The sequence below is a fragment of the Humulus lupulus genome, chromosome 7 (genome assembly GCF_963169125.1).
Source record: "Humulus lupulus chromosome 7, drHumLupu1.1, whole genome shotgun sequence".
NCBI lineage: Eukaryota > Viridiplantae > Streptophyta > Magnoliopsida > Rosales > Cannabaceae > Humulus > Humulus lupulus.
This window is the reverse complement of record NC_084799.1, coordinates 145,976,292-146,003,778: the sequence shown is the minus strand read 5'-3', so window position 1 is coordinate 146,003,778 and position 27,487 is coordinate 145,976,292. Positions and strand designations below refer to the sequence as shown.

General features: G+C 35.0%; 1 protein-coding gene across 7 annotated transcripts; it reads right to left on the bottom strand.

Annotated features, from left to right (window-relative positions):
- Window positions 1–881: 881 nt before the first annotated feature.
- LOC133788693 (nuclear cap-binding protein subunit 1) lies at window positions 882–27,487 on the bottom strand. Of its 7 annotated transcripts, none has more exons than XR_009873343.1 (20): window positions 27,311–27,487; window positions 27,065–27,124; window positions 26,870–26,926; window positions 25,412–25,483; window positions 24,896–24,958; window positions 24,172–24,348; window positions 23,550–23,681; window positions 22,270–22,336; window positions 8,570–8,769; window positions 8,035–8,105; window positions 6,240–6,324; window positions 5,347–5,415; window positions 5,086–5,204; window positions 4,379–4,517; window positions 3,169–3,660; window positions 2,759–3,058; window positions 2,168–2,346; window positions 1,966–2,086; window positions 1,415–1,530; window positions 1,194–1,332 (listed from the first exon to the last, which is right to left on the bottom strand). XR_009873343.1 is itself a non-coding variant. In XM_062226256.1 (19 exons), exons 1-19 carry the CDS (start codon window positions 27,392–27,394, stop codon window positions 1,219–1,221), a joined length of 2,601 nt encoding a protein of 866 aa, XP_062082240.1. In that variant the 5' UTR covers window positions 27,395–27,486; the 3' UTR covers window positions 882–1,218. The 7 variants fall into 7 exon arrangements, 5 of the variants coding, with proteins under 5 accessions (XP_062082240.1, XP_062082241.1, XP_062082242.1 ...); XR_009873344.1 differs by having other exon boundaries at window positions 1,966–2,077; window positions 27,311–27,486; XM_062226256.1 differs by lacking the exon at window positions 1,415–1,530 and having other exon boundaries at window positions 882–1,332; window positions 27,311–27,486.

Sequence of the window (27,487 nt, the reverse complement as noted above, 5' to 3'; positions counted from 1 at the left end):
TTAAAATATTTAAAATAAAATAGTAATTTGCTAAATGACTTATTTGATAATATGTAATATTAAAAAGGTAGTTAGGTTATTTTAATACAAAATTAAAATTATAGACATTTATTTCCACACATCATTAAGAGTTATTTTGTACCAAGTCCCAAATTAGAATGGCATAGAAAGACTAAGAGTCGATATAATATAGAATTAAGCAACCAAGGTCATTTTCTAAAGGAAAATTTGCGATGAAAATCAATAAGTAGTCTAAAAATTTGTCCTTAAGTCGCTAAATAGTTTTTTTTCAGCAAAAATCAGAAAATAATCTAAAATGTTGCACTTAAATCACTAAGTAATTTTTTTCTAGCTGAAATTAATAAATAGTCTGACATGTTACACTTAAATCACTTAATTTTTTGATTGCAAAAGCTATATTTTACATTAATTTTGTCTTAATTTTAATTAATTAATAAAAACCTAAAAATGTATATATTTCTAATATTAAAAAATTATTTGAAATTTATTCTAATTATTTAAATTTGAATAATTTTTTCATGTTAAACAGTTTTAAATTATTTTTTATTTTTAAAATAGATTTCAAATAATTTTTTTAAGTTAGAATTGTACTCTTTTTAGATTTTTATTAATTAATTAAAATTAAAATTAAATTAATATAAAATATAATTTTTACAACTAAAAATATACTTAGGACTTAAATATAACATTTCAAGCGCAAAAAGAACACAAGTATAACAATTTATACAACTTACCAAAAATAATACTTAGTAATTTATGTAAATTACCATTTTCTAAATCATTTTTTCTTCAAAATTATACAAGGAATTTTTTAAATGTCATTTTTATAAAGACTTCGTACCATGTGATTATGACAATCGAGAGCAATATCCCAAGTGGCGAGCAATTTAACATTGTAGAAAATAGCAAACGTTTCACATCTCTCGTTAAAAGAAAAAATTGTCACTTCTTGCCTAAAAATAAATGTCTTTTTTTTTCTAGAACTAAAAATAAATGTGTCTAGAGGTTAAGTTTACATAAGATACTGATCCTCACATAATTAACATGGTTACATATCGACAAGGTTGTACACTAAGGTGACAATATGGTTCCCATGTCGATTTATACACTCCCGCAGCTAACCTCAATTTTCACTACCTAATTTACATTTGACAGGAACCAGAAATTAACTTCAGGTCATCACAAAATCAGCAAAACTTACACCACGGCACTGATTGGACTACGCAATCCGCAATAAATTGCTTTACGAATAAGGGGATGCACATTTTCTGTTAGTACCTCTGCCTCCAATTTCTCAATGTGAAGCCATATCTGTGCAAGTTTAATCATAAAAATATATTAATATTGCCTAGTGCACCCTAATGGTAATAGATTTACAAAATTGCAAACGTACACTAAAAAGGGATATATGATTTTGCTGCATCCCACAAATACTATTCGGCCTTTGAAAAATTAATCTGGAACATCCTCCAACCTTACTTTGATTTTGAGTAAAATCACTATGATTACCTAGCACACATGTGATGCATACATGTACATAATTAGCTACCTAACTACATGCATACAAACATATCTATTATACTCTAGAATATGCAAGAACCCAAACCAAAGGAGAAACAATAACAATAATAAAAATAAAAAACTCTGTGTACATAAGTATGCCACTTTTAAAATTTACTATAGCCAGCCACATGAATTTCTGTACTCAGGTACTCCTTAGCCTGCCTGCATCAATTTACTTGTCACTTTATTTTTTTTTTAATTTTTATAAGAATCGAAACTACAATATCTATTAATAAAAAACCTTAAATTGACAAAGATCAGAAAAAGCAGGAACCCCTCCCACACAAAATGCAACCCCAAACCCCAACTTGAATATTTTTGACAGCAACCTAATTGAGAAAGTTGGATCACAGAAGTGTCAGGAGCTTCAAAAAAATTTACCTCAGAAGCATATTGCCTTGAAAAGGCCTTGAGATAACCCAAAGTTGATAAACACCATTGCTCTTTTTCGCCTATATTATATGCATTGCTTTTCGTCTCACCATTCAGTCGACTGCCAAAACTAACACACTTTTAATTGTGACATAGTTACAACTTAGAAAATAGCGAGCAACTTTTCTTTCTTATGTGATGGGTTAAAAACCTTGTTTTAGGCCTTCCATTTTCATCATCCACCTCCATTGTTGCTGATTCTTCAAGGTCAACAGCCATGGAATCTGCAGACATAGACTTCAGTTCCTGCAATGTTCTAACTCTGGATGCATCTGGCAGACGCTCCATTAGCAAACTGGAGAAGTTTTGATACAAAGAGAGGAACAATGCCTGGACATGCCAACAATAGTCAAGATGGAAAAACTAAAGGAACAACAAGGAAATGAAGAAACAAGACAACAATACTTGACTGAAGAACAAGAAAATCTAAATGAAAAACTGACAGGGGAAAAGAGAAGAAAAGCAAAATGCTAGCATGGAAAACGTTTACACTAGATAAAAAGACTTTTTTCAAAGATCTGAGCACCTCTGCCTCACAACCAAGGGAAATTTTAATTACATACGAAATATAGTAATGGTGAATATTAGTACAAACATTACTTCTATATATTCATAATAACATATAAATGCACACATATAGATACAGGTATGCATGCATATGCATTTGCATACATGCTTAGAGAGAGAAAAGGAAAGAGTGTTCAGAATCATTTTTTTACTTATTGACACAAAAAAAATGTACCTCAATTTCATCAAGAGCTCGAGCCAGAAGAGCCTCCTTAGCCTCTAAAGACTCACGAATTGACACTTCCTCCTCTTTAGCCTTCTCAGCATATGATTTTAAACGCTTTAACTTCATTGGGTTATCTCCAAGAACAGGTTCACCATCCACAAGTGTAAGCTTTGACTCAGCAGTCTCCAATTCTGCTTTCGCCTTCACTGCTGTTTCTTCTGCTGATACAATAGTCTTCTTCAGAGATAATATCTCTTTCCTCAGATCACAGATACGGTTGTACGTCTTGCTAACTGCATTTCTTAAGACCTACATGAACATCCATATTTATAACATTCTAAAATATCTTTATGAAACATCACTGCACAATTGGTATGTTTTTTTTTAAATAAAAAAAAATACATAGCATAGTACCGTACCTCCCATGGACGATCTGAAGTGTGAAATTGATCAATATTTTCTGGAGAGAATACCCATCTTACAATGGATAAATTAGATAAAAGCCGGTAACCCATCATTCTATCAATTGATATAGCTGTCATTTGCGCATTGTTCTTCCAGTAAGAACCTATTTCTGTGATTAACATGAGTTGCCTATCTTGATCAGGACAAAGTTTTGCAATAACTTGCCCATATCTCTCCAGAACCGTAATCAAATGAGTAAAACTTTTAGATCCTACATCAAGTAGAGTTTGCACCACCACTTTGAGAGTAACCTCCAATCCATGAACAGGAAAAATATTTTCTTCTATCCATAAAATCATTTCACGAGCGGTTGCTCTCCCTTTCACCAAGTTTTTTAGGTCTGCAGAAAGTCCGGATTTTTCACTACTTTCGTCAACTCTAAAATCAAAGTTTGGCCCCCCCTTGAGAGGAAGCAACTCTTCTAAACCAGGGGCATTATCAACACTCTAAACAAATAGTAAGGAAGAAACATGAGATCAGCAAAAACATGTCAGCAACAAGTTTGGAAGGAGATCAGAAAAATAAAGCTTTGATGGACCTCCTGCCATCGTATAAATATACAGTAAAATCTCTATAGTATTGGGACCAAACTAATTTTATTAGTATAAAGAGATTACGAGTTAATGGAGATGCGTTTATGTTAGCAAGTTGTTATCTACTCACAAATTTAAAGATTTGATAACAATTCTAAATAATAAATCAATGTCTAAAACAATTTGAGATCAATAATTTATTTTATCTTAAACTTTTAAGGTAGCATGACATATTATTTTACAATTTTCAGATAATTACTACTATGTGGAGGCGATTTTGTTAACATGGGACTTGAAAAAAAAACTTAGTATAATGTGGAGTTTATTCTTATTTATATCTGGCCCCAAGTTGGAACTAAAAAAATTTATGACTAAATGGAAGTTATTCCAATATAGAGTTATGCACGGCACCACTATACATAGGAAAGAAACAAACAAATGAAGCTGGATGTATGCAGAAAAGGACGGCAATTTCAGTTAGTGATACTGATGGTAGAAAACTGATTCTGCTTGCAGAAATGAAGGCTAAAAATTCACTATCAATGTTATTAATACTAATAACAATGCTGCTCTGGAAAACCAACCGACTATTTTATGCATGGAAACCAATTGACTTCAACATGATTCTTACCTGCTTAATTTTGTCCCAGTATGATAAACGAACTTCTCTTTCCAAAATTTCCTGAACAAACACACGTTGAGGGGCCCATTTTGGCAGGTCTAAAACATAAGCCCACTCTTCCCAGTGCCAAATGAACTGAAAGTTTGATCTGCATGGTCAGGAATCCATTACTAGATGCAGTTTACCAAACAACCAACCTTTCTTTACCAGAAAGATCAATCATGCAGATAACAAGATTAAAATATTTTACTCCTGTCTAAATTTTGACACCTGACACCTCATATTATCCAGATAAAACATATCAAAAAAAAAAAAAAACTACTGCATGCAAGGAAAAGTAAAAGTATGTCCTCTCCCAAGCAAAGCTGACATTGATATGCATCTGCCCACATTTCCAAATATAGCCAACTACTCCAATAAAAAAGAAATCAAAACAACGAAGTACATATAGTACGATAACTTGCCTAGATAAAAATATGAAATTCCAAAACTGCATTATAAAAAATAAAAACTGACTTTTTTGTTCTGAAGCACATCTCATACTTACTCTGAAACTCATACAAAATCTTTTCTTCTGAAAATATGTAAAGTCAGCACTGAATATTCATTTATCCTTTATTCTCGTAAACTTTATGTCATCTCTTAGTCTAGAAGATTTTTCAGTCCAAACTCCAGTTAAAGTTATAAGCAAGTAACTATATGCTGCTGGTACTTACAAATGGTGAGAAAACCAGAGAATTAGTCGGGTCCGACATTCCATATCTAAATCAGCTATTTTTTCAAAAAGAGCACGAACAGCACCAGCTACTACTGCAGGAAAGGCCCCAGGGAGAGCCTGAAAGTATAGCCATTTAATCAGAATCCTTAAAATTACAACAGGATTGGACTTGTTATTGTAGCTGTGTATTACTCCTAGAGGAATATAAGTAAACAGAAGATATTGACACATATTCTCTACCAATAAATTTTGATGTTACCTTGCAAAGGTCGATGATAACCAGTGTGTAGTATGTTGGCTTGAATGGAGGTTCTGGTAGCATAAGCAACTGGAAAAAGATGTAAATATATCTTTGTGAAAGGAAAAAAAAAAGTAACAAATCCAACAGCCAAAATAATTCAAGCAATATAGTTATTCTAAAGAACAATTGGGATCTTTCATTATAAAATTTTACTAGATAAAAGTAGACTTCACAGTATAAGTTAGGTGGAATTCCAGCAAATCTACAACCTTGTTGAACTCAGTGTGTTGACCACCAAATTCCAGCAACTCAAGTGGTTGGGTGTGTGTGAGGGGGGGGGTGGTTCAGTCACATAAATGTATCTTTTAAAAATAAAAAACTACTATGTTTCAACAATAAAAATGAAAAATATAATTTGAACAATACACAATTTTAAAGGCAACACTAAAATGGCAAGAGGTTTCTCTAGTCACCCAAAAAAGAAAAGGCATCACCAGAGATCCCCAACTCCAGATATAGTGGGACCATTTAAATTGTCACAGCTAGTTCCCTGTCTATTTAAATTGATTTACAGTGCATAATCATTAATCTGTTTATGGATTGTAATCTTATTTGTGATTGTGCTTTCTCTTCAAGTGGATTTTATTTTTATTACTCAAAAATCCTGCAAACTCGCTTTACATACCCAGGTTTGAAACTAGTGCTCTCTGTCTAACCTTACAATATTTGGAAAGTAGAAAATTATAGTACCAGTAGGGACTCAAAGCTCGAAACCTTGTGAAAGCAAACCATAGACCTAATGTCTGAGCCATCACTCTTTGGTGAGTATATGTTTTTTCTTAATAATACAAGTTTAGTTTCCTATCACATTAAAGCTTATACATGGAATTGAGGCTTCATAAAATATATACCTGAGAAAAAATAGTCTCTGCCATAATATACTCGTATCTGAAGGGCACGGGCAGACCAGCCATGAATGAAGCACATTCTTTACGACTAGCTTTGCATGAATGAAGAAACAAAAGGGAGGAAACATATTAAGATTAATAAGAAATGAAAATTTCGGATAATGTAAATTGATGAAGATCATAAAGAATGTAAATATGTACTTGGCAAAACAAAATATTTAACAAATAAACTGGATGAGAAATATCATATATTACACTATATCAAAACATTTTTCGTTTGAATCCAGTCAGAAGCCTCTTAAATATGCTGCCTAGCTAGCTAGTTACAAAGTTTCACATGGACATATCGTTAAAGCTTACACGGACAATTGTGTAGTTAATATACTAATTAATCTTCCTATTTCCCTCGCCTCACTTTTCCTTCCCCTTCTCTCTCCTTCTCCATCATCTTCCTTGTTCTTATTTGTCTGCGGTCAGTAAGATTCTAGTGACTTTCTGTGACTCTACCATACTTTTGAAGAATTACAGTCAAGAATTTTTATTACCCAAACATGCCCAAGGATTCAAGAAACACTAGTTATGGCTGTCTTCCCGAGAGTTTAATAAAAGAATAAATAATATTTTTGCCCCCCCCCCGAACTATAACACAATTATATGATCGTGCACCTGAATGATTCGCAATGTTAAAAATTTGCCCCAAACTATGCACGTTACTGAACTATGGAACTTCTGTTAGATTTCGTCCCAAGTGGCTAGCGGATTAATGACGTGGCATTTTGTCTATTGATGTGGCACTGCCATGTGTAGAATAATTAGCAATTTGCTCCCCGAACTTTGACTGCTACCAAATAATACCCCTTTAATTAAAAAAATCTAATTTTTTTTCTAAAAATAATAATTAAATCCTTAATAAATTAAAATTTTAATTAATAACAAATAACAATTTTTTACTTTTATTTTCTCTTTTCTTTTATAATGTAAAATAAATCTATTTTATAATGAAAATTTAAAATAAATATTAAAACAAAGAAAAAATATTTAATTAAAGAGGCGGACGAATGATGAAGGGCTTAAATAAAAAAAAAATTTAATTTAAGAGGAGAATGAAGGGGAACAAATTTTGTTTTAGAATTTAATTTCAATTTTTATTTTAAGATATATTTATTTTATATATTAAAAGAAAAGAAAAAGTAAAAAAAAATATTTGTTATTAATTAGATTTTTAATTTTTGAGTATTTGAAAATTTATTTAATTAATTTGAAACTTTTAGTGTTGTTTATTTTATTAATCTTTTAAAATAATTTTTTTTAATTTTTAAGAATATAATTATTATTTTTAAGAAGAAAAAAATTAGGTTTTTTAAAAAAAAAAAAAAATTAGTTTTAATAAAAAATGCACAATGTGGTAGTGGTCAAAGTTTGGATGGTAAAATTACTAATTATTCTACACATACAGAACCACATCAACATACAAAATATCACATCATCAATCTTTTAGCCACCTAGGATAAAATCTAACAGAATTCTCATATTTCAGTAATGTACATAGTTCGAGGAGAAATTTCAACATCGCGAATCATTCAAGGACCACAATCATATAGTGGTCATAGTTCAGGGGGCAAAAATGTTATTTATTCTTAATAAAATAAAGAAAAATATAAAAATTTTACCATTATTCACCCATAAGTAGTTATAAGTTGTATAAGAACATTCAATTTTTCTTATTACGCATAAGACAGGAAACAATAACAATTTTGATTATAAAAAAGAACAAAAAAAAATTGATGAAGGTTCGAACCAGCCATTGAAGAAAAACAGCACATCCAGCAAATACTCTTCCATGACAAAGCGATCTATGGGTTGTATATCCTGTAATTCACAAAAAGAGGCCAGCTTTAAGGTTGAGTTTGTGAAGGTATATTGTTTGTCTCAATATAAAATAATGCGGTAGTATCATTTCTTAAAAGACATTAGTATTCCTTAACAAAGCAAAATATTAAATAATGACTATATTAATTTCTAGATAGAACCGAAAAACAAGGCTACTAACTTTTATTTCTTCATTAGTCATAAAAATGGAAAACAATTGCAATCGACATCTACAAAATCTTCAAGTACAAGAAGAAAACATTCTCATTCAAACAATAAAAACAAAAGAAAATTGTTAAGAAACAAAACCATGAGAAATTTATATTGAAGATTAAAAAATATCAATTACTCGTGCAGTAATTTTTAAATGAATAATTGTGATTTCTAGAAAAGAGTATCGACAGAAACATAAGTTTGTGAGGGACAATTAACATGTATAACTTGATGAGGAGTTAGATTACTACCTCAGTTTTACTTGCAGGAAATATATTAAGCCTGCGTATCCTTTGAGGATATCTCAACTCTGCATCATGCTTTTGTTTACCATAACTTATACCAGAAGTTGATGATGGGGGATCAGGATGATCAGGACAGTTGATGGCCCCCAACTCATGAGACTTTCCAGCAACTAACTGTGCTTCAAATGAGAGGTGTGGCCTAGGCACTATAGCACCAAACCATAAGAATAAAACTAATCAAGGAGGAGGAAAAAATATCAATGTAAAGCATCACTGACATAATGAAAACTAGAATTCAATTAACTCAAAATAGCAAGAGAAAATGATGAATTAGGTAAGAAATAGTTGGGAGTTTATATTATTATTTATCAGTTAGAATATTTTAGGATTAATATTAGGTTTTAGCCCTTCCTATTCTGCATCAGAAAGGCATTTCAACTTTCAAGTTTCATCAAGGAATATGCTGTCCTATTCAGCAAAAAAAAAAAGGAATATGCTATCCAGTAGTTATTACAATTGTTAAGTTTGGCAGCTGATTGTCTGGCAATTTAGTTGGAAGTAGATATTTTCTGTTTCTGCTCAGGGTACTAACTGTTGTGTTAGTAAGTTGTTAGCTCTTCACGCTGTTGATAGTTGGTATTGCTGTTTGAGCTGTCTCAATAAAGCTAAACTGAGCATTTCAATCGCTTGTAAGTTGTAATCTTTTACTGTTATTTTTCTAATATGGTATAGAGTGCATTTGCACCTCTCTTTGTCTTCTTCCTCTGTTTTTTTACTGCCATTGCTGGATCTTGCTTCAAGCTTCTTTTCTTTTCCTCTGTTATTCACGTCAGTTTTTTTTCTTCATGGCTCGTGGTACTGCATCTCAGAACAACACCAATAATATCAATTGATTTGTATCTTTGGATGGATCTTCACAATCACCAGCTGAGGACTCAAACAATCCTTTCTTCCTCAGCAACAGTGATCATCCTGGCCAGAACTTGGTAGCTTTAACTGCCAAGAACAAGCTTGGTTTTATTGACAGTACATACATTTGACCATCACCTAATGATAACTTGTTTTCTGCTTGGTCTAAATGCAAAAGTATGGCACTATCTAGGAATATTCATGCTTTGTCTAGACAGAGCTGATAGTTTTATGTAGATCAATGACGCTTTTGATGTTTGGCAAGATCTTCATCAACATTTTTGCCAAAGCAATGGCCCAAATGTCTTTCAAATTAAAAGACTTTCCACTGGTTTTCCTCAAGGATCTCTAGACATTAGTGCCTGCTATACTGAACTTGAAACACATTTGGATGAACTTCAAGATTTCGGCTTATTTGTACTTGTGATTGTGGTGATATTAAAGGCTTTAATTATTACCAACGGCAAGAGCATGTGTGCAATTCTTACTTGGTCTCGATGAATCCTATGCTGCTATTGGGGCTCAAATCCTTCTTTATGCAAGGATAAAAAACTCAACAAAGTCAATCAATATGTTGGAGATATATCAAAAAAAAATGGAGGGTCCAATATATCTTAACTCAGGTGGGAAATTTTTTCTGGCGGGAAATTTTTTCTGGCAAAATATCCATCAAATATGCAAAAAATATCGGGGTAAAATCAATATTGTTAAAGTTTTCGCATCAAAGCCATTAATGATTCTTAGATGTCTGAAGAAAAATCAGTCTATCATCTATATTATCAATTGTGTTTTTGCATATAAAAAAATAAAATAAAAGCACATGATATTTAAAGTTGTCTGAAGAGGGAATCACTAAAATATCTGTAACAAACAACAATCAGAAAAACAATCTTCTTTCTATAAACATAGATAAAACAAAAAATTAAAATGCGCATATTATTTTGTATTTCTTACAGTTTTATTAAGAGTTTTTATATTTTTAAACAAATATCTATGATATTCTAGAAGTTTGTTTTGGTATTAATATATTCTTAAATTATGAAAAATTATTGAATATTTTAATATTTTTATTATATTTTTAGACAAATATCTATGATATCTGTGAATTTTTACAAAAATTCTATCGATATAAAGAAAAACCCCAATATTTTCTACCTTGTCTTTATGATCCATTACCCCCAATCAACAAAGTTTTTTCCTTGGTAATTCAAGAAGAAAGACATATGAGCCTTACTATCCATGCTTCAGATTTGAATGAACCTTCTGCTGCTACTGGCATCTCCAATTATATACGATAATAAGCCTAAAGGTAGTCATTGTCATCCATTGATAGATGCACCAAAAACAAAAGCTATAGCAACAAACGGAGCTCGAAACCGCTGGTGAAGAAAAAAATAACAACCAGAGAAGAAAATGCAATCAGAAAACAACGCACGTGCATTCAAGCGTGGGGACGACAGCAGCAGCGGTCGGGCTTTTGGGCACCGGACTGTGGAGATCGACTGATATGAGGCTGGGCTTCCTTTCTAGGCGGGCTTCCTTTCCAGGCGAGCGGTGTGAACAAAAGGCCACATCAAATATGGTTGCCGAAGTGGAACCCTAAAAGACACTAAACCCTAATTTGTGTTTATACAAGAGATCCAAAACAAAACCCTAATTCTGAAACCCTAAGGCTTTCATAACATGTTATTTTTTTTCAGAGGCCTTAGTCAGAGATTGATCCCCTCTCAATAAAATTGGGAGCTCTCACTTATGGCGAAGGAATACCGTGGTTATAAAACAAAAACAAACCACCAAAACCCCACAACAGGCACCCACCCCCAAAAATTACCCCAATCTCTAATAAGATTGGAAAAGGAAACCCCGCAAAACACTTGGTTTTATACACCCAAGTAGCAACCCAAAACTTTATCTTATCCCAAATAGTCTCAACTGAGTTAAAGACACCTTCGAAAATTCTACTATTCCTTTCAAGCCATAAGGCCCAATAAGTGACTAACAAGGTGGTCTGCCACAAACGAGACACCCTTTTGCCTTCCCCTAAATGACTCAGAAACAATTGAGAACAGTTAGAGAGCATACACCAGAGGACACCAAACTCAACTAAGACCTTCCCCCACACCTCCCTAGCAAAATGACTCCATGAATAAGTGTCTAGTTGATTCCCCTGCATTCTTACAACAAACGCACCAACTAGGGGATAAACAATGATAGGGTCTCCTCCTCTGCAAGTTGTCATGAACATTTAGTCTATTCTTGAAGACCAGCCAACCAAACACTTTAACTTTTAAAGGAGAGACATTTTTCCACAAAGACTTTGCCCACTTCTCTTCCGAACCCAAGTGAGCATAACTTAACCTCCAAAAGGTTGACCTGCAAGAGAATATCTCACTAGCGTCAGGGGTCCACGCCCTCCTGTCCTCTAAAATTGCCGGCAGAGCCACCGTCTCTAACAACTGTAGCAACTGAGTGAGACTGGGAACCTCCCTATCAAACAAATTCCTTCTGAAACGCAAATCCCACCCCAGGATTTCCAAACCTTCCTCACCCCCGGAAACCACCAAATCCTTAATCAAACAGTTACCGGCCATGGAAATCATAAATAAGTCTGAAAATTGAAGCTTTAAAGGAACGTCGTTAATCAAACATCCTCCCAAAACCGAATTCGGTCCCCCTTCCCAACCTTGAACCTGACCAACTGAAAGTACTCTTCATAAAGAGACGAAATATCTTTCTAGGGACCACGACCAGACAACCTCCCCCCTCTACCAGCATCCCAAAATCCTCCATCCCCCATACCTACTCTTCACCACTCTATGCCACAAAGAATTGTTTTCCAACGGAAACCGCTACAACCATTTCATGAGCAGCGCCTTGTTTTTCAAAACCAAGTTACCAATGCCAAGCCCCCCGTGACCTCGAGATTTACAAACTTCTTTCCAAGAGACTAGGTGATCGGAACCAGAGTGATCCGCACCTTCCCAAAGAAAATCTCACATCAACTTTTCCAAAACTTCCACCACCCCCTTGGGAATACGAAAAAGCGACAAATAGTACACCAGAATAAAAGATAAGATCAATTGAATAAGAGTCAATCTACCACCCCTAAATAGGAAAGCACACTTCCACCCATCCAAACGTTTGGCACAACTCGAAACCACGGGCTCCCAGAAACCTTTGGAGCGAGGGGAGGCCCCCAAAGGTAACCCCAGATACTTCATAAGCCACTGACCCGCCTCGCACCCAATCTCCTTGGCACGAAGCTTCACTATCTCCTCATCCATGTTAATCCCAACAACTGACATTTTTGCAGATTAATAGATAATCCAGAAACATCACTAAAAGCTTTCAAAATATCCAAAAGAACTAACAAACTCATTATCATCAACAAAGATCATATCATCTGCGAACTGAAAATGACTGACCTCCACATAATCTTTTCCTACTTTGAAACCTCTCAAAGCCGATACACTCTTAGCCTTATCCACCATCCTACCCAAAACATCTATGTAAAATATGGTGAATGAATTGTGATTTTTTATTCAATAGAATAGTATGTATTTATATATAAAATTAGAGACTAAATAGGAAACTAACTAAATACAATTAACTCTAATTTCTACAACTAATATACAGCTAATATATTCTAACACTCCCCCTCAAGCTGGAACATAAATGTTAATCATGCCCAGCTTGTTACAAAGATAATCAACCCGCACCCCATTCAAAGCCTTTGTAAAAATATCTCCTAATTGTTCTCCAGTCTTCACATATCCTGTGGAGATCAGGCCTTGTTGAATTTTCTCACGAATAAAATGACAATCAATCTCAATGTGCTTAGTTCGCTCGTGGAACACAGGATTTGAAGCAATATGAAGAGCAGCTTGATTATCACACCACAATTCTGCTGGAACTAAAGTCTAAAACCCGAATTCAGTCAAAAGCTGATAAATCCATACTATCTCACACACAGACTGTGTCATAGCTCTATATTCTGATTCTACACTGGATCTGGACACAACATTTTGCTTCTTACTCTTCCAAGAGATTAGATTGCCCCCAACAAAGACACAATAACCTGAAGTGGATCGTCTATCTACCTTGGAGTCTGCCCAATCTGCATCAGAGAAACACTCAATCTGGGTGTGTCTATGATCCTTGTAAACAATACCTCGTCCTGGTGCTCCTTTCAAGTAACACAAAATTTATTCTAATGCTGCCCAATGATGAATTGTTGGAGAAGACATAAACTGACTAACAACACTAACTGAGAATGCAATATCTGGACGAGTCACAGTTAGATAATTCAACTTTCCAACCAATCTGCGATATTTCTCAGGATCTTCAAATGGTTCCCCATCACGTGTAAGATGCACAGCTGGATTCATTGGAGTACTACAAGGTTTTGCTCCCAATTTTCCTGTCTCAGTTAACAAATCAAGTACATACTTCCTTTGAGACAGAAAAATTCCTTGTTTACTCCGAGTAACTTCAACTCCCAAGAAATACTTGAGGACCCCAAAATTCTTCGTGTGAAACTAGGTATGAATGAAAGATTTAAGGGATGAGATGCCTCCAGTATCATTTCTAGTGATAACGATGTCATCCACATACACAACTAACAAAATGATACCAGCAGTTGATCTTTTATAGAACACAGAATGATCTGACTTACTTTTCAACAAACCAAATTTCTCAACAGCCTGACTAAATTTACCAAACCAAGCACGAAGACTTTGTTTCAACCCATATAAAGATTTGCGAAGACGACAAACTCGCCCTAACTCCTCCTGAGCAACAAACCCAGGAGGTTGCTCCAAATGAACAGTCGAACAGATGTGAGTTTAGCAACAGGAGAAAAAGTATCACAATAGTCCACTCCATAAGTTTGAGCATAACCCTTGGCAACAAGACGGGCCTTTAAGCGAGCAATTGTTCCATCTGGATTGACTTTAACCGTAAACACTCATTTTCACCCTATGGCCCGTTTTCCTGAAGGTAAATTAACCAAGTCCCAAGTACCATTCGCAACTAAAGCATTCATCTCTTCTATTATTGCAGCAAGCCAACTAGGATGAGACATGGCTTCACGAACAGTTTTAGGAATAGTGATGGAATCAAAAGAAGCAAGAAAAGAGCAAGAAGAAGAGGACAGATGATTATAAGAAACAAAAGAAGAAATAGGATATGTACACTGGCGTTTACCTTTACGTAGTGCAATGGGAAGATCATCGTTGAGTTCCGAATCTGATGATGAAGATGCAGGTGCAGGACATGAAACGGGAGGTGGAGGAGGTGGACGCCTGGAGTACACTATAATAGGAGGCTTAGGAGGTGGTGGAGGTGTAGGCATTGCGAGAGCTATGACAGAGGCAGGTGAAGGAACAAGAGACTCGTCAGAACATGTATCAGGCGCAGAGGATGTAACAGAATATAGACGAGTAGGAGTAGGTGAAGATGAAAAATAAGGTGTATTTTCCACAAAAATAACATCAATAGACACGAGATATTTGTTAAGATCAGGACAATAACACTTATACCCTTTCTGAAGACGAGAGTAACCAAGAAATACACACTTTAATGACTTAGCATCTAATTTAGTGACATGTGGACGGACATCTCGAGCAAAACAAATACTGCCAAATACCCGAGGAGCAACTGGAAACAATGACTTACCAGGAAAAAGAATTTTAAATGGGATCTCACCATTAAGTACTGAGGATGGCATGCGATTAATAAGAAAGCATGCTGTGGAAACTACATCGGCCCAAAAAGGTTTACGAACTTTCATTGGAAACAAGAGGGCACGTGCAGTTTCAAGAAGATGTCTGTTTTTACGTTCTGCTACACCATTTTGGGGTGCAATATCAACGCAAGAAGTTTTATAAAGCATGCCATTAGAGATCATATAAGATTGAAATTGAGCAGATATGTATTCCTTGGCATTATCACTTCGCAAAGTACAAACAGACACATTAAATTGATTTTGAATCTCAGCACAAAATATAGAAAACTCAAAACGATTTTTCATTAAATATAACCAAGTTACACGAGAATAATCATCCACAAAAGTTACAAAATACCTGAATCCAGATTTACACAAAATAGGAGAAAGACCCCAAACATCATAATGAACTAACTCAAAAGGAACACTAGCACGTTTATTGACTCGAGGACTCAAACTAACACAATGATGTTTGGCAAACTGACATGACTCACAATCTAATGAAGACACCTTACTATATTGGGGACAAAGCTTCTTGAGCAAAAGACAGGATGGATGGCCCAAACGACAATGAGCCTCAAAAGCGGAAGCGACACTCGGACAAGCAGTAGGAGTTGAGGACAGTGGATCAAGAACATACAGGTCGCCAGATTCATGTCATTTACCAATAATTTTCTTCGTCATAAGATCTTGAAATAAACAATGATCGGAAAAGAACGAGATGCAACAATTCAAATTACGAGTGAGTTGACTAACAGAAAGCAAATTAAAGGATAAATTAGGTAAATGTAAGACTGATGACAAAGTAAGCAAAGGTGTAGGAGTAATAGTGCCACATCCAAGAATAGAAGATGGTGATCCATCAGAAGAAGTGGGACTATAAGACTGAATAGTGGAAAAGAGACTGGAATTACCTGTCATGTGATCTATGGCACCAGAATCAATGACCCATTTTGAGGATGTGGAAAGAAGGCATGCATTAGATTTACCTGAATCAGCAATTGCAGTGACAGAAACAGAAAGAGATGAAGACTTGAGTGATTCCTGGTACCTTAAGAACTTGGCAAATTCATCCACAGAAATAACGACCGATTTGTCAGATGCATCACTAGTGCTTGTAACATTAGCATAGTATCTTTGCTGATTTTTAAACTGTAGCTTCTTACACTCGAACTTGGTATGGCCTGGTTTCTTACAATAGTTGCACACAATGCTCCCGGATTCCGGTGTTCGATTGTCAGGCCTTTGTGAATTGTCTCCTTTGGAACCATTTGGAGTAGAGTTTCTCCATGGTGCATGATTATTATGACCAACCAAAGCACTATTAAGAGAAACAGTTGGGGTAGTTTCTGTACGAAGAACACGGCTAAAGACATCTTGTAAAGAGGAGACATCAGACCCAGAAAGAACTTGTGACTTTGCAAAGTCAAAGTCAGATGCGAGTCCTGCTAGAAAGCTCATGATAGCCATCTGCTCTCGCTGGCGCTGTTGAACCTTCACATCGGGACTAAACGGCAACACATTAAGCTCTTCGTATGTCCTCTTAAATGTCATAAAGTAGTTCATAAGAGACTGATCTTGTTTCTCCGCGCGATAAAAGGCTTTGCAAACATCATACATACGCGATAGATTGTTTTTTCCAGAATACAAAAACTCCAAGTAATCCATTAGTTCTTTAACCAATTCACAATGATTAATTAAATTGATTACCTCATTATCAATAGAATTTCAAATTTGAAGAAACAAGCGAGCATCCTCACGTAGCCACACTTTTCTTTAATCGTCTTTTTCTTTGGGAGGATCATCAGTCAAGTGATCATCTTTGAAAATACTCCTTAGATAAAGTCGAATCGTCTTACTCCATTCCAAATAATTCGAACCAATCAATTTATGGTCCGTGATTTTAGACATCACGGGGAACCACATCAGAAATAACTAGTGGTTTTCGATCTGATTTCATCTCTGCCATAACCTCAAAAACAAATATCGAAAGAGACAAAACAGAATCGAACAACGAAGAACAAGTAAAGAACACCCAGGTACAAAGAAGTGAGAAATACCAAACTACAACCTGAGACAGATGCGAGTAGGCTCAAGAGGAGTCGAGAAACGAACCAGAGATGATTCGCCGTCGAAATCCCCGTCACACGCGCCTCCACGCGCCGGCGCGTGGGGTAGGTGGCAGAAGGAACAAGCAGCGCGTGAGCCACGCGCGAGGAATCCGGCGACCGGACTTTGGGGTTTGGCAGATCGACGACTGGGCAATCTTTCTGAGTGGGCGGTGAGAACAAATGATCCCTCTAAAGATGGTTTTCGAAAAGAAAAAAATAACCCTAATTGAAAAACCCAAATTTGTGATGAACCCTAATTGAAAACCCCAATTTGTAATGAACCCTAATTTCGAATTTCGAATTCCCAATCCCAAAATCAGCTCTGATACCATGTAAAATATGGTGAATGAATTGTGATTTTTTATTCAATAAAATAGTATGTATTTATATACAAAATTAGAGACTAAATAGGAAACTAACTAAATACAATTAACTCTAATTTCTACAACTAATATACAGCTAATATATTCTAACAATCTACAAGCAAGGTAAACAAGAAAGGTGACAGGGAATCCCCTTGGCGAAGACCTCTAGAACCCTTAAATTTCCCCCTTGGTCTCCCATTTAAAAACACAGAGAATGATGTAGAAGACAAACATCCCAACATCCACTTCCTCCAAACTTCACCAAAACCTTTCTTATCCAGAACAAAGTCCAAAAAGTCCCAATCTACACAATCGTAAACTTTAGGAATCCCCTTGGTGAAGACCTCTAGAACCCTTAAATTTCCCCCTTGGTCTCCCATTTAAAAACACAGAGAATGATGTAGAAGACAAACATCCCAACATCCACTTCCTCCAAACTTCACCAAAACCTTTCTTATCCAGAACAAAGTCCAAAAAGTCCCAATCTACACAATCGTAAACTTTAGCAAAATCAATTTTAAACACCCATCCCTTTTTACCTTACTCCGATACTCCTTCACTACCTCATTAGCCACCAACACTGTATCCAAAATCTGTCTACCCTCCATAAAAGCTTCTTGTGTCTCTGCTATCGTATCAGAGAGAACTCCTAGAAGACGACCAGACAGCACCTTCGAAATAATTTTGTACAGACTTGTGACCAAACTGATAGGCCTGAAATCCCGCACCCGACAACTATCCAACTGCTTCAGAATAAGGCAAATGTAGGTCTCATTGGTCTTCCCGTGAATAACTCCATCGTTAAAGAAACCATCGAACACTGCTTGAAGATCATTCTTAACCGTATCCCAATTCTCCTGGTAAAAGGCCATGGAAAAACCATCCGGACCCGGAGCCTTAGACCCATCACAATCAAACACAAAACGACAAATTTCCTCTTCAGCAAAAGGCCTCTCAATGAGAGAAGCCAAAAATGAAGGAATAGGCTCCCAAGATATACCTTCCACACCAATCCACTTCCTATGAACTGAAGAATACAACAAAGAGAAAAAACCAACAATAGCCTTTTCAATATCGACATCTTTATCAAGGATTGTTCCGTCCTCTTGCTCAATTCTAGATATAAAATTCCTAACTTTTCGAGCACTGAGAATACTATGAAAAAGCTTGAAATTAGAATCCCCTTGTTTAGCCCATTGACATTTCTACTTAAACCAAACTCCTCTTTCCTCTTCGAAGACAATCTGCTACCACTCTTTCTTAATCTTCCCTCTCTCCAAAAGAAGTTGATCATTCCACTGGCCCCCCTCCTCTATTCTGTCCAACTCGTACATCTATCTTTCCAAGGATTGTTTAAGCAAAGTTCTCGACCCAAAAACCTCCAGACTCCACCCTTGACTTTGTCATTAACCAAAGACAATTTTTCCATGAAACCATACCCCAGCCACCCCGTCAACTTAGTGTTCGATGAATTCCACCACTTCTGACAAAGGACGGGGCAATCTTTATGCTCAAGCCAAGAGTTATCAAATCTGAACGGACTAAGGCCCCACGAGGGGGGTTAGAATCTAACACAATGGGACAATGATCGGAAACAATACGAACCACCACCTCCTGGCGAACGAAAGGATAAAAATCTATCCATAAGGGCGAAAATGAAAATCTATCGAGCCTACAGCAAATAGGCCTTTGTCTGAAATTAGACCACGTAAATCGACCATTATGGAGTTTAGGATCCACCAGACTCATCTCTCTGATCAACGCATCAAATTTCTTCATGCTTCTAGTATTAGACACATTGTTAAGTTTCTCATCTCCTCTCCTGACCACATTAAAATCTCCCCCCACACACCAATGACTACCACAAATGACACTCAAACCAGCTAACTCATCCCAAAAGCTATCCCGTTTACCATAAGCCACGGGACCATAAATGCCAGAAAACCACCAAGAATCCTTACCTTCGGCTTCAATGCGAACGGAAACCGAGAACTCCCCCACCAAAGAATCCGTAACCGTGACACTTCGAGTATCCCAAACCACTAAGGTTCCTCCTGATCTTCCTGAAGCCTGCTGAAAAATCCAAGCTTTAAATCTGGACCTCCAAATACTCCCTACAAAACTCCTACCTACTTTAACCTTTTTCACCTCTTAAAGGACAACTAAGTCAGGATTGACCTTGCAAATAGATTCTTTAATCGCCTTCCGCTTCTCTTTATTACCACTACCCCTCACATTCCAGGATAAAATCTTCACGAGTATTTACGAAACCCAATCTCTCTCTTTTTCTCGTAATTAACATTAAACTTTAGTTTCCTTAGTTCACAGAGACTCTTTTCAGACAGAGAAGAAGAGCTTCCAGCCTGTTCCTCCCCTTGATTACTAATCAGTAATGAAATTCCCATTGATTCCATGACCGAAAATATCCTAGAAGAATCATCTGGCCTGTCCACCTCTTCCAAAATATTCTCCTCTGTACCTACATCCTCTTTCCCAAGTCCGGGTTCATGGTAAACCTCAATTCCTTCCGCCTCATCTCCTTCACTCCACAACCTTCTAGCATGGACCATGATGTCTTCAATTTCCTCCCTATCTGCTTCAGAATCCATGTCTATATCCTCCTCTTCAAAGTTGCACGTTTCCGATTGACCTTCTACCAAAGGAAAGATGAAATCATCCTCTTCCATTTCTTTCCCTGTAAACGTCAATCTCTCTTCCTGCTCTTCTAAAAAAAAAGTGCTCTCTGGACCTGAAGCTTTAGGCTTGCGGTGACACACTTTCAGACTATTAGTCGTATACTCTAGTTTCGACTCCTTTCCCAAATTATGGAGAGAAACGACTCGTCTTCTAGGAAGAATATCTTTTGGGTCAGTCCAGAGAAGGACGCTACCTTTGCAAAAGGCCTCACGGTCCTTGGGGCAGCCAGTCCATCGAAGAGGCTGAATCGGATCTGTAGTATCTTGATCAAACTTCAACCCCCAAAAGCCCACTTCTATTTCCTTGAAAGTTGGATTGAAGAGAGCCCTAATGGAGGATAAGACCACTTTCAAAGAACAAGCCCTATTCTCCAAATTCAAGGCCCAGCCCAAACTACTTTCAGAAAAAACAACCTGGAATTTCAACTTTGGGCACATGGAATTTTTAAGATCATGAAGACCTAGCCACGTGCTATCCTTCTTTGTATAACATGTTATTTGAGGTGAAAAAAATTATAAACTACTATATTATATTGAAAAATGATGCACATATATTATATATATACAAAGCTAGGAAACCATATTAGAAATTAGATCCTTAGAATTAAGCTAATTAGCCAGCTATATACACCTAATTACAGTCCATAACAAAACTAATATTTGTTCAGTTATTTATTTCCATTGCAATTATTCATCATTAGCCTTTACATCAACTCGATATCAAGAATGTTTTTCTTCATGATGAGCTTTAGAAAGAGTTGTATATGGAGCAACCTTCTGGTTTTGTGATGTACCCCACTAGTACACAAACCAGCATATAAAGAAAATATAGCAGTAGCAAAGACTGAGAATTACTATTGAAAATGGCAAAACACTGACAAATTCCTTAGGTGTTCGAGAGACTTGGGCTCTCCATGATGCTGGGACTCGATACTAAATTCATGCATACCCCACACCTCTCTCACAACACTCATAAATTCCATTTTCTAACTAACCAGAAAATTACCAAACTACCCAACTCAATACAATAATACATGTCCAAACTACCCCTGCCTATAATGACCTATATACCCTTTTAGGGGAAGTCTTAGGCAAGTTTGTCTTCTTCGAAAATCTTTATATGGTTTGAGACAGTCGTTGTGCTTGGTTTGGAAAATTTAGTCAAGTTGTTGAAAAGTTTGTTATGATCAAAAGCAAGTCTTGATCATTTTGTGTTCTACAAATAATCTAATATCATTCTTTTAGTTGTGTATATGGATGACATTGTCATTATTGGAAGTGATACTACAAGAATCTCATGTCTTAAGTCTTTCCTTCATACTCAATTTTGCACTAGGGACTTAGGAAGGCTAAAGTATTTATTGAGTGTTGAAGTCACAAGGAGTAAAAAGTGTATACTGGCATTTTAGAAAAAATATGTTCTTGATTATTTAACTCATATAGGAAAATAAGGGGCAAAGCCTAGTAGTGCTCCATATAGAAGGTTGGTTGGACAACTAAATTAACTAACAATGACTTCCAAATATTGCATATTTTGTTAGTGTTATTAGTCGGTTAATGTCATCACTAACAATTCATCATTTCATCATTGGGCGATATTTTGTGTTATTTGAAAGGAGCACCTGAACATGATATCTTATATGCACATTATAGGCACACTCATATTGAATGTTTTTCAGATGCAGATTGGGCAGGTTCCAAAATGGATAGAAGATCCACTTCAGGTTATTGTGTTTTAGTTGGATAAAATTTAGTCTCATGAAAAATTAAGAAGCAAAACATTGTGTCAAGATCCAGTGCATAGTCAAAATATAGGGCACAAGACAAATGCAACCAAGTTTCCATTCCATCCCAAGCCTAACAAAGAAGTATGTAAAGAAACCAAGAATTAGGCATTTACCACTATCAAGTTTCCATCCATTACTAGATAGAGCTTGTATTCGGTCCCATAGATCCTCCAAAAAATCCTGAAAGAAAAATAACAATAAATTAATTGTTTCTAAAAAATGGTAATCAATAAATCGTAATTAACATTACAAAGTTATTTTGTCTAACTTGAATGTCATACAAGGTGACCCATGCCATAACTCTAAACCGCCTACTGTATCGAAAGAGAAAAAAAAAAGTAGCAAAAAAATTCATCAAATATTATAAAATGAAGTGTAAAAAAGCAAGGATCCTCAGTCTTGCTCTTTATCCAAACAATGAAAGTTTACCAGCACATTAATTCACTTCTTTCTTTACAATGATTCACTTCTTTCGTTGATATTAACATTTGAGCTATCCGTTAATAAACAACAAATCTTTAGTTTTAATAAAATGAAAAGTTAAGAAAAACTCACCAGACTACTACTCTATCTCAATATCATCTATATTGTTTTTCTCCTCCAAACCTAGGGTATCAATTTGATGGATTGATGCTTTAATGGCCAGAATATTAAGTTGCCTAAATTGATGCATTTATGACCTAGTAAAAGGTAAAAGTCCATTTAGATTAACCCAATTCCGATTTGAGAGGTATATGCTTGAGCTGGAAACTATCTAAGTTTCACTCCTGTAAAGGGCTAAATACCTGGATCATTGCCCATTTAATACCTGGTTTCCCCAGAAAAAGGGGTACAAGCATTGGATCTAGTTTTTTTTCCACAGAAAAAACTTGCTGACTTAGAAATTCTAATGTTTGAAAAGCATGAAAGGTAATAATAATTAGTGTTTTGTCATAACTGAAGCTTCAAACTGAATTTTCCTTATCACGGAAAAACTATAAATATATGTATTTTATAAAAAAATAAAAAAAAATCATAAAGACTCTTGGCGTGTATTTAGGAAAAAAATACGAAAGAAAAGCCAAAAGTCTAGATTGGCAGAGTGGAGAACCAAAACAAAATGGCAAAAGAGAGAAAGGAGAATAACATTTGTACCTATTCCTTTTTTAGTTACTCCAGTAGTAAATGACATTAATGATAGTTAGATACATTGATTAAGTAATGTGTTGGCAAACCTAAAATAGTTAGACAGATAGCAGGACAGAGGAATCCTAGTCTGTAAAAAAGGTTATCAAGGTTCCACCTCAATAAAGAGAACAGCACAATGCCGGAGATAAGAAAACTATGTACACAAAATGTTAATAATAAAAGCAATTTTCATATGGGCATATAGTTAATAACTTTTTTTATGTACCTTATCATTATTTGCTTTTTCACTTTCATCATCATCTTCAAAAAAAGATAAACCAGCTTCAAAATTATGTCTTCTAATACTCAAATAAGCTTCTATCCCAACCATAACTCTTTCAATTTCCTCAGGAACTTGCTGCAAATTAATATTACATCTCATCAACCAGTAAAAGGAAAAGAAGAAAATAGATACTATCAGATGTACCCAAAAAATGAAGCAGTAAAAAGAAAAAACAACAAGATAAGAAAGACACGTTATGTTACAAACAAACTTTACCAGCAACAAGAATTTTAGTTTTCTTTTGTTTTTAATATTAAAGGGGCAGGAGAAGACTGAAATAGAACAAATGACAATGCTAAAGAATTAAAGGACACAGATATCACAAGGCAACAGTACATCTGTTGCTAGAAAGACAAAACATCTTGTTGGCTTAAAATAGAGATAAACCATTGAGTACATATATATATGTAACTATAAAGAGAAAGAACAAAAATGAGTGCAGAATATGAATGTTAAGGGTGATGACCAATCTCTGCAGATTTTTATACAGCAAAGCAAACAATGCCAATAAACTGCAAACTGTCACCCATATAAAAAAAATTGTCAAGCACCATTATCATAATACCTCAACTAGTTCTGCTCCTCCCCATGGGAGACAAGATAAGATACATGCAATATAAAAGTCAGCTTGGGCCTGCCAGGATGGATTCCCCTTCTCCTCATCAACTGTTGTAGCAGCTGATGATAATAATGTTTCGAAAGTAACAACCAGAGAGCTGGGCTGGAGAACTTTGCTGCACATCTACAGAAGAGAGAACAATAATGATAAGAAAGATAGAAAATATTTAAACATACATCAAAAAACCACAATAAGTAAATAGGATTAAAATAATTATTCATATCAAAAGGATTAAAAAATAATTTTGATCTCTTAACAAAAAAGACCAGGAGACACAAACATAAGTAACTTATTGGAAGTAAAACTAATGGTTTCCCTTCAATATATAAAAGACCAGAAGATGCAAAGTAAAAATTTCCCAAATTTTCATAAATATAGTGTATGTGAACAAATCAGAATTATTATGATTCATCCAACTAATCCTCATATGAACTGCAGTAGCCGTACAAATGTTATTAACATAAGATTCAAGGTGAATTATTGAAATAACTAGTTATTGTCCTTGGTCATGGTACTATGAATTAAATTTGAAGTCCACAACCATCCATATAAGTTTGGATTAATTGCAGCGTTTCTTGTACATTAAAAGTTAAATTATCAAATAGGAGAACTGCCACTAACCAATTATTGTTAGAATCAAATAAGTTATGAACAAATGCAATGTACATACCATAACAGTCAAGAACCTCATTAGGATACGAATTCTGTTGCAATTTCCAGAGTATAACGCCTCCTGAAAGATTAATTTATTATTAAGAGAACACAAGTATAATCAAATAGTTAAAAAAAATTGTTAACTATCAGTACATACAAAAAGACTATATATTTAAAAGTAGCAGCAACGTGCAAATCTATAGTTGCACAGTTGGTGGTCATCACCTTATGAAATAAGTTCTCCCCACATCTAATAAAGGCATTGACTACGGTAAAATTTATTTTTATGTGACATGATACAGGCAATCCAAGTACATCAGATTGGATGTCAGCCATTTCAATGCCAATTAAGATTAGTGATTTGATTGACGATTGTTGGCCTTAATAAACACAGCACAAATCATTAAGAATAAAAGAGCACACATTAAATCAAATCAAACCAAAAAGGACAATTTCAATTGACATACTTCATTAAATCTGTCAAATTGCTTCAGTCATACTAACAGCCTGCTCTAGCAAAAAACAGACTTACCTGAAAGTTGGCTTGAGTACTCTCAACTATTTTCCTACCAAAGTCTTCATTATCCAAGTTCATCAAGCCAATCTAAAGAAGGAGAGAAAGAAAACCATTAGAGCTCATCAAGTATCATTTTCAAGGTATCAACATGCCCAAGACTCATCCACTCTTTGAAAAATTAAACAATTAAAAAGTCACAAACACACACCCCATTCAAAATTTTCACACGATTTGTTCTTGTTCGTACTTCAATTTTAATGAGTTTCTTGAATGTTATGTGTGCATAACACTTTTCCTATCATTTTCACTTCTCTTTTACTGGAATAAGTCTACTCCTATTCAAGGACTAACTGGTGATAATGATATCAATGACTACAAGAAAAGGAAAAAAGAAAAAACTTCTAATGAATATTTTTTTATAATAATTTAAGGAACTAAGATGATTTCTAGTGGTAAATTTAGTTTAATCAAATTTGATTTATAGCATTTAAATTAGATAATAACATTATTCCCTAATTCCACTCGGCTGGAAAATGATATGATCTAGCGTCAATTTTTAGTTTTCAGATTTTGTTGTTTCTAGATTATGTTTTGTTTATTTACAAGGATACCTTGTCCTCTTTTTTGTAATACCTATCAACAAAGGTTTTGTCTCTTTTAAAAAAAAGAAGAATAAGAAGAAATTAAACAATGGTGACATAATCATACTGCTTCAATTCTGTTTATAAAAACAAATAAATAAAGATGAAATAAGTAAAATCAATATCATATAATCTTCTTCACAATATACATATAATAAGTTAATAACTACTAACGCATTACATGTAATTCCCAAAATAAAACAGAACCAAAATACCAAATATGATACAAGGTAGAAAAGTGATAAAACATTGAAGAATTCTTAATAAGTCTTAAAAGATCTCTCAATATTAAACTAAAAAATGAACATCAAATGTCCTATGAACCCGCATATGTAATACACAGTTAAAAAGTCCAAATCCGAAATGCTTCTGTCACAAATAACCCTCCTAGAAAAAGAAAAAGAAAAACCTTGTACAAGAAAGAGATTATTCCTTCTCCTAGAAATACATGCACATAAAAGTCCAATGTACATACCCTTACAGTATCAAATTTTATATTTTAAAGGGTTCCGTCATCTATACACAAATAACCCTCCTAGAAAAAGAAAAAGAAAAAGAAAAACCTTGTACAAGAAAGAGATTATTCCTTCTCCTAGAAATACATGCACATAAAAGTCCAATGTACATACCCTTACAGTATCAAATTTTATATTTTAACGGGTTCCGTCATCTATACACAAATAAAATTATTCACTTTGTACTACTACTAAGTACGTCTAAAGACATATGAAAAATTAAGCTCTGTCCATGTGCATTTACAAATAATAGCATGATATAACCATATATAAAAGATAAAACAGCATTGGTTCAATAAAACAACTGTAAAGCCTACCAGTGTTCCATATGAAGGAATCTTGTGAGGCAGCTGTTCAGCACACTGGATAAGAAACTGCCACATTAAACAAATTCAGTAAAATGCCTATAAACCCTTCCTCAACCCAATATATATACATATACACAATTAAAAAAAATGCATAATCCATTGAAAAAAATGTGTATGTGATAAAAAGCGAGAGAGAGAATTTACGGCCAAAACATCATTGGAATAATGCTCCAACTCACGTCGAAGCACCCCAGAGCAAGTGTCCTGCAAGTTCAAGTTCAAGTTCAAGTTCAAGTTCAAATTCAAATTCAAATATATATTAAGTCCACGCTTGTAAACAACAGTGAAACAAATTAGGGTTTTCGAACGAGAATGAAGACGATCAGAACTATACACATATGTATCGATACATGAACTAAAATTGAGAGGGTGAGATAAAAAGGTACAGACAATATGGTCTTTGAAGTCTGAGGAAGTGCCGTACTCCGGGCACTTGTCGCCGATTCGGAGGAGAAAACTCTTCCAAGCGGTCATATTGAGTGAATGAATTGAAGTGAAGAGAGTGAGTATAGGAATAGAAAGGGTTTATTTAAATATTTTATGGGTTTTTGTTTCAGGTCGGAGCCA

Bases quoted from the DNA above. Each gene is read 5' to 3' on its own strand.
- LOC133788693 (XM_062226256.1), bottom strand. From the start codon at position 27,394: ATGACCGCTTGGAAGAGTTTTCTCCTCCGAATCGGCGACAAGTGCCCG. The intron at 25,484-26,869 runs GTAGGCTTTACA...CTCCTTCTTTAG, and splicing joins TTCCTTCATATGGAACACTG to ATTGGCTTGATGAACTTGGA. The intron at 3,661-4,378 runs GTAAGAATCATG...CTATTTGTTTAG, and splicing joins ACTGGGACAAAATTAAGCAG to AGTGTTGATAATGCCCCTGG.